Here is a 14,032-nt window from a genome sequence, read left to right as displayed (position 1 = left end):
GTGTTGAGAAGTTTCAGTCAGTATCATGGATACGTGCTACATGATTTTTCACGTATTGTAGTTCTGTTAAACTGAGTGAGTTGATTAAGTTTTTCCATATATCTTTCAGTATGGCACCCTGATTTCTGTTGAGGTTGTTACCGGTTCTTAATACCACTGCCGCTTCCTTGAAAATTCTGTAACCGTAATCATCATCCAAATACGGCATAGAGCTATTTTCCCAGTCAATTGCATGGTTGGAAGTTGCAAAGTGATGTGCTAAGCCTGAGGAGACTGTCCTGTTGTGATTGACATCCCCAACATGCTCTTTCTGTCTGATTTCCAGGCGTCTTGAAGTTTGCCCAATATATGAAAGGCCACATGTACATGGAATTCTATGAACATCTGGATATTTGAAAAATGGTACACTGTCTTTAAGAGATCTTGATACTTGTCTGATGGTAGTATGGTAGTGGTAGGCTTAAATACCACTCTGATGTTATGAGATTTTAACATTCTCGCTAATCTTGAAGAAACTGAATCTACATAAGGGATGACTATTGTTGAAACGTATTGGGTGACTGTTCCTTGTTGTTGGAGGTTGTCTTTATACAGGAACTTGTTGATGATGTTTGTAGGAAAACCATTCTGCGATAGTGTCGTAGCAATTTGAGAAAGTTCTGTCTGTAACTCTTCTTCGTCTGAAATAAACTTTTTGGCTCTGTTCCATAACATGTGAATGATGCTATGTTTTTGTGATCTATGATGGTTGGAAGAATAATGTAAATAATGTCCAGTATCTGTAGGTTTTCTGTATATAGAAAGTTTAAAATTATTCTCCTGCTTTTTCACCAGTATGTCTAGGAAGGGGAGTTGTCTGTTTTTTTTTTTCAACTTCTAGAGTAAATTTAATCTTGTTGCGAAGAGAATTTATTCTCTCTAAAAACACCTGTAGATTTTCCATGTTTTCATTCCAAACGATGAAAATATCATCAACGTATCTCTACCATATCGATGGTTTGGGTGTAATTTTGATAAAAATTTCATTTTCCAACTTGTCCATGAATAGGTCTGCACAATGTGGTGACAGTGGACTACCCATTGCTAGGCCTTCCAATTGTTGGTAAACTGTGTTGTTTACTTTGAAGAAATTTGATTTAAGGCAATGATTGAAAAACTGTGTAATGTCTGTAGCGAAGAGATCTTTAATAATGTTAATGACCTTCTCCACTGGAACATTCCTAAATAAAGATACTACATCCAGGCTGGCCATTATGTCCATTTGTGATGTCTTGATGTACTTCAGTTTCTCTACAAATTGTTGAGAGTTCTTAATATAGGACTCTTGTTTGTCTCATTTTTCCTTTTAGTAAGTTGGCAAGATGTTTAGCCAATAGGTATGTAGGGGAGGATCTCATCATCATCATCAAATTCCTGCCATGTACCCTCAAGGGGTGTACAGGATATGATAGTACTACATGAAAAAAATTACATCATTATTAATTTCCTATCTACAATTTTCCTCCAAATCAGTCTGTTACTTCTCAAGACTGCAACATTATCAGATCTTATATTTCTATCATCTAAGGCACTTTGTACCGTATCAATCCACCTATATCTTGGTCTTCCTCTGGGTCGTTTTGCTGCCAACCTGGCAGAGAACACTTGTTTTGCTAATCTTTCCTCGCCCATTCTGTTTAAGTGATCATACCACCTGAGATTAGCTCCTAATGCATTCCTGGATGCTGACAATGTCAAGTTCTTTCCTAATATCCTCGTTTTTAATATGATATTGCCATTGATGCCATCTGTTCACGCCTATAATCTTTCTCAGGACTCTCATATCTGTGGTCTCTAGTCTTTGGTCAAGTGTTTTACTTCTGACCCAGCTCTCAGATCCATAAGTTAAAACTGGTTTGAACACTGTCTTGTATACAGCTAATTTAGTGTTCCGACTAATTTCTCTCTTATTCCATATGAATTTATTCAATTGATTTCCCACCATACCAGCTTTGCTGATTCTGTTGTCTATTTCTATATTTAATTTACCATCTTCAGTAAAAATTGTGCGTAAATAGCTGAAATGTTTTACTTGTTCCACAGGTTCTCCATTCACAACACAGTTGACATTTTCAATGATTCTGCCTATTTTCATTGTCTTTGTCATTTTATTGCTGACCTTCATACCATATCTTTTACAACAGCTATTCAATTTAGTTAGAGAATCTTGCAGACTTGTAGCACATTTATTTAGAAGTATAACATCATTCGCATAAAGCAAAGAGCTGACATTAACATCTCCAATTTTGATATCATGTTTAATACCACTTTCCTTCATAATGTGATCCATATAGATAATGAATAACAGAGGGGATAATGTACATCCTTGTCTCACACCAGATTTAACATTAAACCATCTTCCTGTACTTCCTTCAATTCTAACTGCTGACTTACAAATCAAATAAAGACTAAGTATTGCTTGATATAATGCCCCATTGACACCATATAACTGCAGCGTATTGAATAGCTTCTCTCTTGGCACCTTATCATATGCCTTTTCCAAATCGACAAAGCTTAAATACAGATCTTTGTTATATTCCCATGCTTTCTCGACTATTTGTCGTAAAGTGAGGTCTGATCCTGACAGCCTCTGTTTGGCCTGAATCCAGCTTGTTCTTCACCAAGCTTTTCTTCCACAATTCTTCTCAACCGTTTCTCAAGTATACTTGCATAGATCTTGCCAGGAACACTCAGTAGGGAAATACCTCTGTAATTCTCACATGCAGTTTTATTTCCCTTTTTATATATGTGTACTATGAGAGCTCTACTCCAATCATCGGGAATTCGTCCCTCTCTCCAGGCTTTCTGAACTATGCAGTGCAGCCCCTGCAAGACTCTTATACCACCATACTTCAGCATTTCTGGTCGAATATCATCTATTCCTGCTGCCTTTCCACATTTCAAGCCTTTGATGGCTTTTTCTACTTCAAGTATGGATATGTATTCCTGACTGCATGCCTGGTCAGTGTTTTTTACCACTGTGCTGTCATCACTGCTTGTTTCATTTAGCAGTTTTTCAAAGTAATTACTCCATACTTCAAGGATATCTTTTTCTCCACTTTTCATGTCACCTTTATCATCTCTAATTCCTTTTGCAGCACTCTTTCCTCCATTCTTAAGCTTCTTCAACAACCTCCAGAATATTTTGCCACCTTCTTGATATTTATTTTCTATATTCTTGCCAAAGTACTCCCATGACTTTTGTTTAGCTAGTTTTACACAGTGTTTAGCATTCTTGCATTTGTCTCTATATTCTCTAAGAGCACAAGCTGACTTATTTGACAGGAGACTTTTGGTATGCTTTCTTCTTTTCCTTCACTGCCTCTTTAACTTCCTGTGTCCACCAGGGAGTTCTGATTTTTTTATCCTTACAGACAACCTCACCACGTGCCTCTCTGGCAGAATCAATCAATGTTTTCTTCAGAGTTTGCCACTGAATCTCCAAGGTTTGATTCCTGTTCTCAAACTCTTTCATTTTTTCTTCAATAATCTTTGTGTATTTTAGTCTACAGTTCACATCTGAGAGCTGCTCAACTTTTATTCGCTTTAAAACTTTCTTACATCTTATTCTTTTCAATGTGAAATTCAATTTTATCCTGCTCAAGACTAAATAGTGATCACTTCCAATTTCAAATCCTCTGTACATTCTAGTGTCCTGCACCAGGGAGAAAACATCACTATCAACAATAACATAGTCAATGAGACTTTTCTTATTCCTAGCCTCTTCTCTCCATGTGAATTTGTGCACATTTTTATGTTGGAACATGGTGTTAGTAATAACCAGTCCATGTCCTGAGCAGAAATCCAACAGATATTTGCCATTATTATTAGCTTTGCTCTTTTCTCCAAATTTTCCCAAAATATTTTTGTATGTCTCGCAATCATTTCCTACTCTGCTATTTAGATCCCCAACAAGGACCAACTTTTCATTTTTTTTTGTGTCAGTTGCTTTTTCTAAAGCCTCAAAAAATTCCTCCACTTCTAGTAGAACCTTCTGTGGGACCATAGGCACAAATAAGTCTCATTGTCCAGTTCCCCATTCTCATATTTGCCCACATTACCCTACTTGAGACTGACTGCCATTCAAGAAGATTAGCCTCGTATTTTGTGTTGAATACTATGGCTACTCCTTCTTTTCCTTGATTGTCATTGCCTGAATATAACATTTTGTATTTATTGCTCAGAACGATCTCACCAGTTTTGGTCTTTTTTGTTTCAGTCACCCCTATTATGTAGGGGAGGATCTGCCATCTACAATTGGACGCAGTGGGTGCACCATAAAGGCAAGGAATTATGGGATGTGCAGATTTGAGTTTTCTTTTTAATTCCTCAGGCCAACCAGTTATATTTCTCATCAGCAGGTTTGTCATGATAGGATTTTTCTTTAGTATTTTATACGTAGAACTGTCCGACAGGAGATTGTTTATCTTAGTGAAATAGTCTTTTGAGTTTAGAATGACTGTGGAGTTCCCCTTTTCAGCTTTAGTAATGATTATCTCTTTGTTGTTTTGTAAGTTACGAATGGCCTTCCTAACGTATGGAGTGGTGTTCTGTTTTGGTTGTTTTGCTGTTGCAAGGATAATCGTGGTCTGGAATCTAATATAATAACAGTGCCAAAAAGTTCATTTCAGACGAAGAGGTACAGACAGAACTTTCTCATATTGCTATAACACTATCGCAGAATGGTTTTCCTACAAACATCATCAACAAGTTCCTGTATAAAGACAACCTCCAACAACAAGGAACAGTCACCCAATACGCTTCAACAGTAGTCATCCCTTATGTAGATTCAGTTTCTTCAAGATTAGCGAGAATGTTAAAATCTCATAACATCAGAGTGGTATTTAAGCCTACCACTAACATACTACCATCAGACAAGTATCAAGATCTCTTAAGGACAGTGTACCATTTTTCAAATATCCAGATGTTCATAGAATTCCATGTACATGTGGCCTTTCATATATTGGGCAAACTTCAAGACGCCTGGAAATCAGACAGAAAGAGCATGTTGGGGATGTCAATCACAACAGGACAGTCTCCTCAGGCTTAGCACATCAGTTTGCAACTTCCAACCATGCAATTGACTGGGAAAATAGCTCTATGCCATATTTGGATGATGATTATGGTTACAGAATTTTTAAGGAAGCGGCAGTGGTATTAAGAACCGGTAACAACCTCAGCAGAAATCAGGGTGCCATACTGAAAGATATATGGAAAAACTTAATCAACTCACTCAGTTTAACGGAACTACAATACGCAAAAAATCATGTAACACGTGTGTATACAACACGTATCCATGATACTGACTGAAGCTTCTCAACGCATGCACACATTGTCACGCATAGTTTCAAACTTAACTGCCTAACAGTTAACAACGTTTCTGTATTCTCTCATATTTTTTGGCGTGTACTGTTCAGCCTTGACAAAGCTAGACAGTCACTAGCGAAACTAGTAGGTAGGATTATATTAATAAATTTCTGTAAAAAATTATACAATATTTCTGTAATTTTTTCCTGTAGTAAGGGTGTACGTTATCTCCAATATTATTCATTATCTATATGGATTACATTATGAACGAAAGTTGCATTAAATATGATATTAAAATTGGTCATGTTAATCTTAGCTCTTTTCTTTATGTAGATGATGTTATATTTCTGAATAAATTCAGTACAAGTCTGTAAGATTTGTACTGAAATTGAAATTTGTGAAATTGAAATTTGTGAAATTGAATAACTGTTGTAATAAAAAGACAAAGACAATGAAAATAGGCAGAAATTTTGAAAACAGTTACTCTGTCCTGAATTCTGAACCTATAGAACAAGTAAAATATTTCAGCTATTTAGGCACAATTTTTAGTGAAGATGGTAAATTAAATATGGAAATAGATAACGGAATTAGTAAAGCTGGTGTGGTGGGAATTCAGCTGAATAAATTTATATGAAATAAGAAAGAGATTAATCCAAAAGCTAAATTAGCTGCATACAAGACAGTGTTTAAACCAGTTTTAACTTACAGATCTGAGAGCAGGGTTAGAAATATAACACTTGATCAAAGACTGGAGACTTCTGATATGAGAGTTGCGAGAAAGATTAGTGGATTCAACAGATGGCATCAGTGGTAGTATCATATTAAAAATGAGGATATTAGGAAAGAACTTGCCATTGTTAGCATTGAGGAATGTGTTAGCAGAGCTTATCCCAGATGGTATTGTCACTTAAATAGAATGGGAGAGAAAACATTATCAAAAGAAGTGTTCTTTGTCAGGTTGGCAGGAAAAGACCCAGAGGTAGACCAAGTTGTAGATGGATGATACAGTAAAAATTGCCTTAGAAGACAGAAATATAAGATCTGATGATGTTGGAGTCTTGACAGATAACAGATTGATTTGGAGAAAAACTGTTTTGATAGGAAGTAAGTATTGGTGTAATTTTTTCCTGTAGTACTATCATGCCCCCCTTACACACATACATTGAGTTACATATCAGGAATTTGATGATGATGACAAATGCACAGACATGGGGATAACAGGAAGTGGATAGTCTGCAATGTGACCTGTGCTTAAAAAATGAGGATGGAGATATAAAATTTGAAAAGCTTGTTATAAAAAAAAGTGGTGCACAGATGTTGTAGTGATGAGTTTGTTTCTGCAGCTATATTTGTTTCTTTCACGTTTCATGAAAGAAAGCAATCTAGTTTACATAACAGGAAGTGTATCAGTTTCCTTGTACTTCATATATCTAAGAGCTATTATGTTTCTTCACTCTTAAATTTTTATTTGGTTTTTCTTTAATTAAAAATTTTTCAATCTCTAAAAACTAATTAAACACATCCCTTCCTGAGTTAGTTGCAAATAATTGGCACTCATTATGAAGTTAGATTGGTTTAGAGTTAAATACAGGTAACTCGTATGCTGGGGAGTTGCATTCGTGAGAAGTGTCAAGTAGGTCGAAAATATGTAAAATGGGAGTTTTAACATGGATAATAGAGGCTTCCCAGATTCTGATCTTTCATGATTAATTTAATTTAAAATGCACTTATTTTTCATACATTTAAGGCATAAAAGTAGTAAATAAAATTATCAGTATCAAATAACTATTAAAGTAGTTCTTTATTTTCATGATTAATACATCTTAAAACTCTCAAAAATATTCACTGAAAATCTGTGATGTTATTTAGCCCTTTTTATTCGCCTTCGAGCAACAGGCAATCTTGCCTTTATGGCAAGATTTGCCTGTTGTTCCCACAGGCTTTCTGAGTGAAACACCATGAGAAGTCTTATTTTATAGTCCTTGGAAGCATTGTTTCTTCCCAAAAACAATGTGCAGCAGTCTTTGGTAGCTTTAAACCCAGGTACTGTCTTTTTGATGGATATGGGCACATGCTTTCAAACCAGGACGGTTTCATCTGGATTAAACAAATGCTTCAGTGTGTTGCCTCCTTCTGCTATTTTTCTTTTGAAGAAATCATGAAATTCTTTGGTGCCAATTTAATCTGGAACTGCAATCTCGACAGTCGTGTTGCGATTGTGCAATGCATAGTGACTTTTATAGCAGTTGTATTTCACTACAGCTTGCAGCAAAAGATGTTAGTTGCTTTTCATCTTTTGTCAAATCTTTATATTTATAAATAAAGACAATACCACATAGACCCAATAAGGCAATAGTGACACAAAATAGACACTGAGCACTGCAAATAGAGGTAGGAAACAAGGCACATGTAGTTTTGAAAGCTTCCATGACCTTGGACAGGAAATAGGAATAGTCCTTATGTACTGAAATAAAACCACATATATGCAAAAAAGTGCATTTAACAAGAGTTACCTATATTTTTATTCTACAGAATTCAGAATTATGTGTACTTAATGCTTCAATATATATATATATATATATATATATATATATGTATGGAAAAAAATTCAAGAGAATGGAGGAAAAACAAAATCATAGGAAATGAAGAATTAACCAGCCTTCTGTATCCTGACAATCAAGTTATTTTTGCTGAAAATGAAGACTAATTACAGAAAAATTACATGTATTGAACAAAACAATAGAACAGTATGACATGAAAATCTCAATAATTAAAATGAAATCAATAGCATTTTGAGGTAAAGAAATTAAAAGATGCAAACTTGTCATCCACAACAAAGTAATAGAACAAGTGAACAAATTTAAATATCTCGGAAATTACATAAGCCCCAATGGAGAAATCGACATTGCATATGAAAAGCAAAAATTCTTAGCAGTCATTGGAACTTTGAATAGACACTTCAGTAAACAGGTATCTAGAATAACCCAAATAAAACTATATAAAATAATAGCCAAACCAATTCTGAAATATGGCAGTGAAACATGGACTTGGGGGAGTACGAGATAAAAGACAAGTGGAAGCTGCAGAAATGAAGTTCCTAAGACCGCTTGCAGGCTATAAAAGAATAGACAAGAAATGAAGAAATAAGAAAACAGTTATCCATAATTAGCATAACAGAAGACATCACAAACGATAGAATTGGAAAAATCATATAGAAGGATTGAATAAGGACAGATGGCCAAATATTGTTTGGAAATATAAACCAAAGGGACACCGATCAAGGAAAACGTTACAGGCAAACAATTGCTTAATATGAGAAGCCAAGAAGGGGAAGAGGAGTACACTTAATTACATTTGTACATATTTTAATAATATTTTTATATTTTTAAATATTATATTTAAAATAATATTTTAAAGCATAATAAGTATAATTTCAAATATTAATAAAAATTCTGTATTAAATGATTTTTTTTTAATTAACTCTCTTCCTCACCCATATGTGTTATCTATTATATGGAGGAGACCCAACATGTTATTTTTAGTTCCTGAGGTTTTTGCTAGGCAACTAAAACATGTTGAAAATGCAGTTTCTTTTCAGAAAACTATAAGACATGAAATGCATACCAAATACAGTACATGGTGATTTTCAAGTCATTGGATTAGAATACTAGTATATTACAACTTCATCAAATTCCTGTGTTGTCTCTAGGAGCATATTTAGGCTATACCACATGAAAAGTTTATATGTTTACTAACTTCCTGTCGACTATTTTCCTCTTAGTCTGTTATCCATCAGTACTCTAATATTGTCAGCTCTTATATTTCGATTTTCTAAGCCACTTCTTTTTTTCTGTTGATGTTACCATATCACAGTAGATTAGCTTTTTTGCTCAGACTTTTCTGAATTTCTACATTGTCAACTTCCTTCTTAATATCTTCATGTTCACTCCCTTAATTTTTCTCAGAACTTTCATATTTGTGGGCTACTATCTTTGGTTAACTGTTTTACTTGCCCAGTTCTCAGATCTGTAAGTTAAAACATTACTGCTAGTTTAGTGTTCTAATTTTTCTTATTCCATATAAATTTATTAGTTCTCTCCTCACCATACCATCTTTGCTAATTCTGTCTTTTGTCATATTTGATGTGTCTAAATAGCTGGCATGTTTTATTTCTTCTCTATTCAGAATGGTTAAAATTTTCTGTTAGTGCCTGTCTTCACAGTTTTGATCTTTTTATTGCTGATTTCTATGCCATATTTGTTATAGCAGGTATTTAGTTAATTAACCCTTTAACTGCTGATTTTATATTCTACTGACATTGTCCCATGTGCTGAATTAATTTTTGCAAAAAATTTATAAATAAAATCAATTAAAATTCTTACTGAAGTAAGAAGTTCAGGCAGCATCATGCATTCTTGATATACACTTGTTCACTCACAAAAATGGCAATAATAGTGTTTTATAAAATTTGCATAATCATGGGGTGTCCACTTGATTATGCAAATTACACACATTAATTTATGTAGAAATTAATCAAAATATAAAGAGCACTATTATTTATAACACAGTTATTACTAAGCCTACCAAGTGCCAGGGTATGAAAATCCTAAAAATTTAGCATGGAATGATATTTTTCAAAACAGGGCTGTACACAGAGTCCAACGTCACATTTGGTGCACATGTACCAGTGTTAAATTGTGAATGAAGATATTTATAATTAATAATACTTCATTCATAATTAACAAGACCCACCATATCATAAGCAGCATGTAGCTGTCTACATCGCACTAAAACATGGTATGAACGGAAATTTAAGGAAGCATGTGAGATTATTATCAACCACCCCAATCTGAACAATAATGATGGTCTAAAAATCCCAAACATATGGAAGGTATATATTCGACCCACGAAACGTTCCTCACTAAGAACAACTATAAACAGGACTGTAGAAAATCCAGTATCTTAAAAGCAAAAATAAGAATTGTAATACTAAAAATAGGACATCATTGTTTCTGAAAGAAAACCATCTGAAACCATTCCTGTCATCGTAAATAGGATTTAGCTTGATGTAATTTTTTTTTTTTTTTTCACTAGAGGTCATGCCAGTAGAATTACATGTAATCAAATATTGTTTCTTTAGCTTACAGTTAATAATGTAAATCAGCTTGTCTTGCATATTGATATATGCTCCAGATGATGATCTTGATGTGAAGATCGAAACGTCGGGATAATAAAAAGTTTTTTTAACACGGTTATAAATTTTTAAAATGAACTATAATTTTTCAACTGTATTTCTTAAAAGTGAAAATCCTGACAAACTTCTATTGGCCTGAACTCAGCTTGTTCTTCAACTTCTCTTCCACAATTCTTCTTAAGGAATTTCCTTACTGAGTATTCCAGGTAGGATTTATACAAACATACTTGAGAAAAGGCTATAATTCTCACATTCAATTTTAATTACTTTTTGGTAGGTATGTATAAGAGCACTACTCCAATCATGTGGAATTTGACCCTGTGATCATGCTTTTTGAATTATGTAGTGTAGCTGCTTAAAAACTTTTATACCTCCATATTTGATCATTTTTGGTTGAATATCATCTGTACAAGTATTCTTTCAACAATTCCGGTTTTTGGATGGCTTTTTTATTACCTGAAGTATTGACACTCACTCCTGATTTCATTTCATTTCTCTTGAGTGTTTTCTACCACCATGCTGTCACTACTAGTTTCATTTTGCAATCTTTGAAAATTATTGTTTTCGAACTCCCTAATTTTTCTTCCTTCCTTTTTTTTTTTTTTTACATCCTTAAGTCTACCAGTTCACCTCTGAAATCTGCTGAACTTTGATTATTTTTAAAACTTTCTTTCAATATGATATTCAATTTTATTCTACTCAAAACTAAATGGTGATTGCTTCTTATTTCAAATACCCTGTACACTCTTGTATCCTAAACCAGCATGATGATATTGCTATTCATAGTAACTTAATCGGTGAGCCTTTTCTTATTCCTGGTATGTTCCAACAGATGCACACAGATTTACGCGGAGCGAATATATAAGAAAAAGCTCATTGAAATTACTGTGGATAGCAGTATCTTCATGTTGGTTCAGGATACAAAAGCAGAGTATATGGGTATTGGACATAGGAAGTGATCACTCTTTAGTTTTGAGGAATAAAATTGAATATCATATTGAATGAATGTTACATGTGAAATATTACATGTAAGGAAGTTTTTAAAAGGATCAAAATCATCAAAAATTAGTGATGAATAGTCTGTGTCCTTAACAGAAGTCCAGCATGTATTTACCATTGTTATTAGCTTTCCCCTTTTCTTGAAATTTTCCCAGCACATTTCTGTATGTTTGGTATTCATTTTCTACTCTTCTGTTTAGATCTCCAAGGATAACATTTCCTTTTTCTTTATATCAGTTGCCTTCTCTAATGAATAGAACATTGTTCTATCTTCTTGTTAGTAGAATTTTGCTATAAACTTTCAGTACACTTCTATTGGATCTCAAACACAAATATGGTTCATTGTCCAATTTCCAATTTTGATGTTTGCCCACATCACTACTTAATGTTTGCCTGCTATTCAAGAAGATTATTTTCCTGATGTTTGGTGTTGAAGGCTATAGCTACACCTTCATTTCCCAGATAATCATTGCCTGAATATGACATCTTTTTGTTATTTAAAAGAATTTTGCTTGCTTTTGTCTTTATTTTAGTGACAATAATTATGTTGACATGGTACTTCTCTAATTCTTCTGCCAGTTTCACTTCTTTTCCATTGTTGCTTGTTATGTTCATGGTGGCTATCTTGAATTCTGCTGATGTAGAGTTTCAATTTGTTCCAGTGGCTGTAAGATCCTTATTTGAATGAGCAATACCCAAGCTGGCATGGCTTTTCATCTTGTTATACTGTCATTGCCTTTTGGTTTAAGCCAAACAAAATACGGTTTGGTTTGCTAAACATCGTAAATTGCCAGCTCATCCTTCTTTGTTTAGTATCTTGGTAAATACCTCCTAATGGAGTGTGCCATGAGAAGGTGAGTATTGAACCTAAGGTCAGAAACCTGTTTAATTCATCAAAAGGCTATATAAAGGTCTTCTCCAGTTATCTGGTTTTAATCCTTAATAATACTTCAGAATATATAGAATCTTGCTTCTGCAAATGAAATAGCAAAACTAAGTTATTTCATTAAGAGATTTAAAAACTTGTCTCCTTATTACTATTTTGTTACTTTACTCCTCTTTCATGCAAAATTCAATAAGTAGTTAAAAATGTGGGGAAAATAGTGAATGCAACCAATTTTTGATCCAAATGATATAATTTAAGCTTAATGAAAAATTTTGTTAAAACAGGTAACAATGGAAGCTGTTTCAAATATTGTAAGCTAAAATTCTCAGGTAATCAGAGAATTCTAGTTATAAAATTCTGGGATCTTAAGATAAAAAATCTGCCTATAAAGCTATTTATAAAATAAGATAAATGTAAAATAAATGGAATTTTGTTAAGACGAAATTCGCTTTATTTGACATTTACGTGTGTAGAGGCTTAAGTGCTGTGAGGACATCATGTTGGAGGCTTAATGGATTTTTTACAACACTCAAAAAGAATTAAAATAGAATTTAATACTTCCTATATTTCATCCTAGTCACTAGGACATCTACGGGGATTACAAAAACTAGTGTCACCCACGTGGTTGGGCTTAGTATTGTTTGTTATTTGTGCATATGTTACATTAATTGTTTTTGTAATCCCCGTAGATGTCCTAGTGACTAGGACGAAATATAGGAAGTATTAAATTCTATTTTAATTCTTTTTGAGTGTTGTAAAAAATCCATTAAGCCTCCAACATGATGTTATTTGACATTTATTGCACACACACACACACACAAACACAGAGATCCCCTTGTAGCGTATAGTAGCACTGACTGTGATGGTGACAGTTCTAATGGACTGGGGATGATGATATCCACCATCCATGTTTTTGAGAATAAAATTTAGCACAAAGAAAAAAGTCAGGTCAATATGTAAGTAAATATTCACATATAAAACATTTGTCTAGTGTTTCCTGAGGTCTGTATAGTCTAGGCTTCATTATCGGATGTATGGGTATTTATACTTACTAATATTTCATTTAATAAAATCAGTGTTTCAATGCAAAATTGGAAGGATATATTTTATGCAGCATAAAATCTTACACCCACATAGCCATGTGTAAACTTTGTCAATAATATTCTCATTTTAAAATGTCTGATTATTACATAGATCTAGGCAATAGTTATCATCAGTTTTAAAATAGGAATACACTCTACATAATGTAATATTTGTGAAATAGTTCAGTAAGGATTAAAGCTGAAAACTTCTCTTTGTAGCAAGAAGATGTTTCAGTTCAGCTCGAGGCTTTAGACATTTTAGGAGATCTGCTGAGTAGGTTTGGTGGTATGTATTGATGTTCAAAGTGCAGTTTCCAAATATTATATATTATTGCTTTATGATAATGCAGGATATATACATCTCAGAGGATACAATGGAACTAAATGGATTAATTTTTAGAACAATGAAAAGTTAGAAATATATATACGTTAGCACAAGAATAATGTTTAATTTGCCAAATATTTCAGTCTGAATATTACAGACCATCTTCAGTGGCTACATAGGAATAGTTTTTAAAAAACAAA

At 33.6% G+C, this 14,032-nt stretch overlaps 1 protein-coding gene across 1 annotated transcript in view; it reads left to right on the top strand.

Annotated features, from left to right (window-relative positions):
• Window positions 1-14,032, top strand: part of Cand1 (Cullin-associated and neddylation-dissociated 1) — a 414,848-nt gene that overhangs the window by 83,000 nt on the left and 317,816 nt on the right. Inside the window, exon 6 of the mRNA XM_090392833.1 lies at window positions 13,727-13,793. Within this exon, the coding sequence (XP_090248959.1) occupies window positions 13,727-13,793 (67 nt within the window). The remainder of the gene's footprint in view (window positions 1-13,726; window positions 13,794-14,032) is intronic.

The sequence above is a fragment of the Typopeltis vanoorti genome, chromosome 5 (assembly GCF_054136105.1).
Source record: "Typopeltis vanoorti isolate ZY-2024b chromosome 5, IOZ_Tvanoo_1.0, whole genome shotgun sequence".
Taxonomy (NCBI): domain Eukaryota; kingdom Metazoa; phylum Arthropoda; class Arachnida; order Uropygi; family Thelyphonidae; genus Typopeltis; species Typopeltis vanoorti.
Note: the sequence above shows the minus strand (reverse complement) of the source record. Positions and strands in the feature narration are given on the sequence as shown.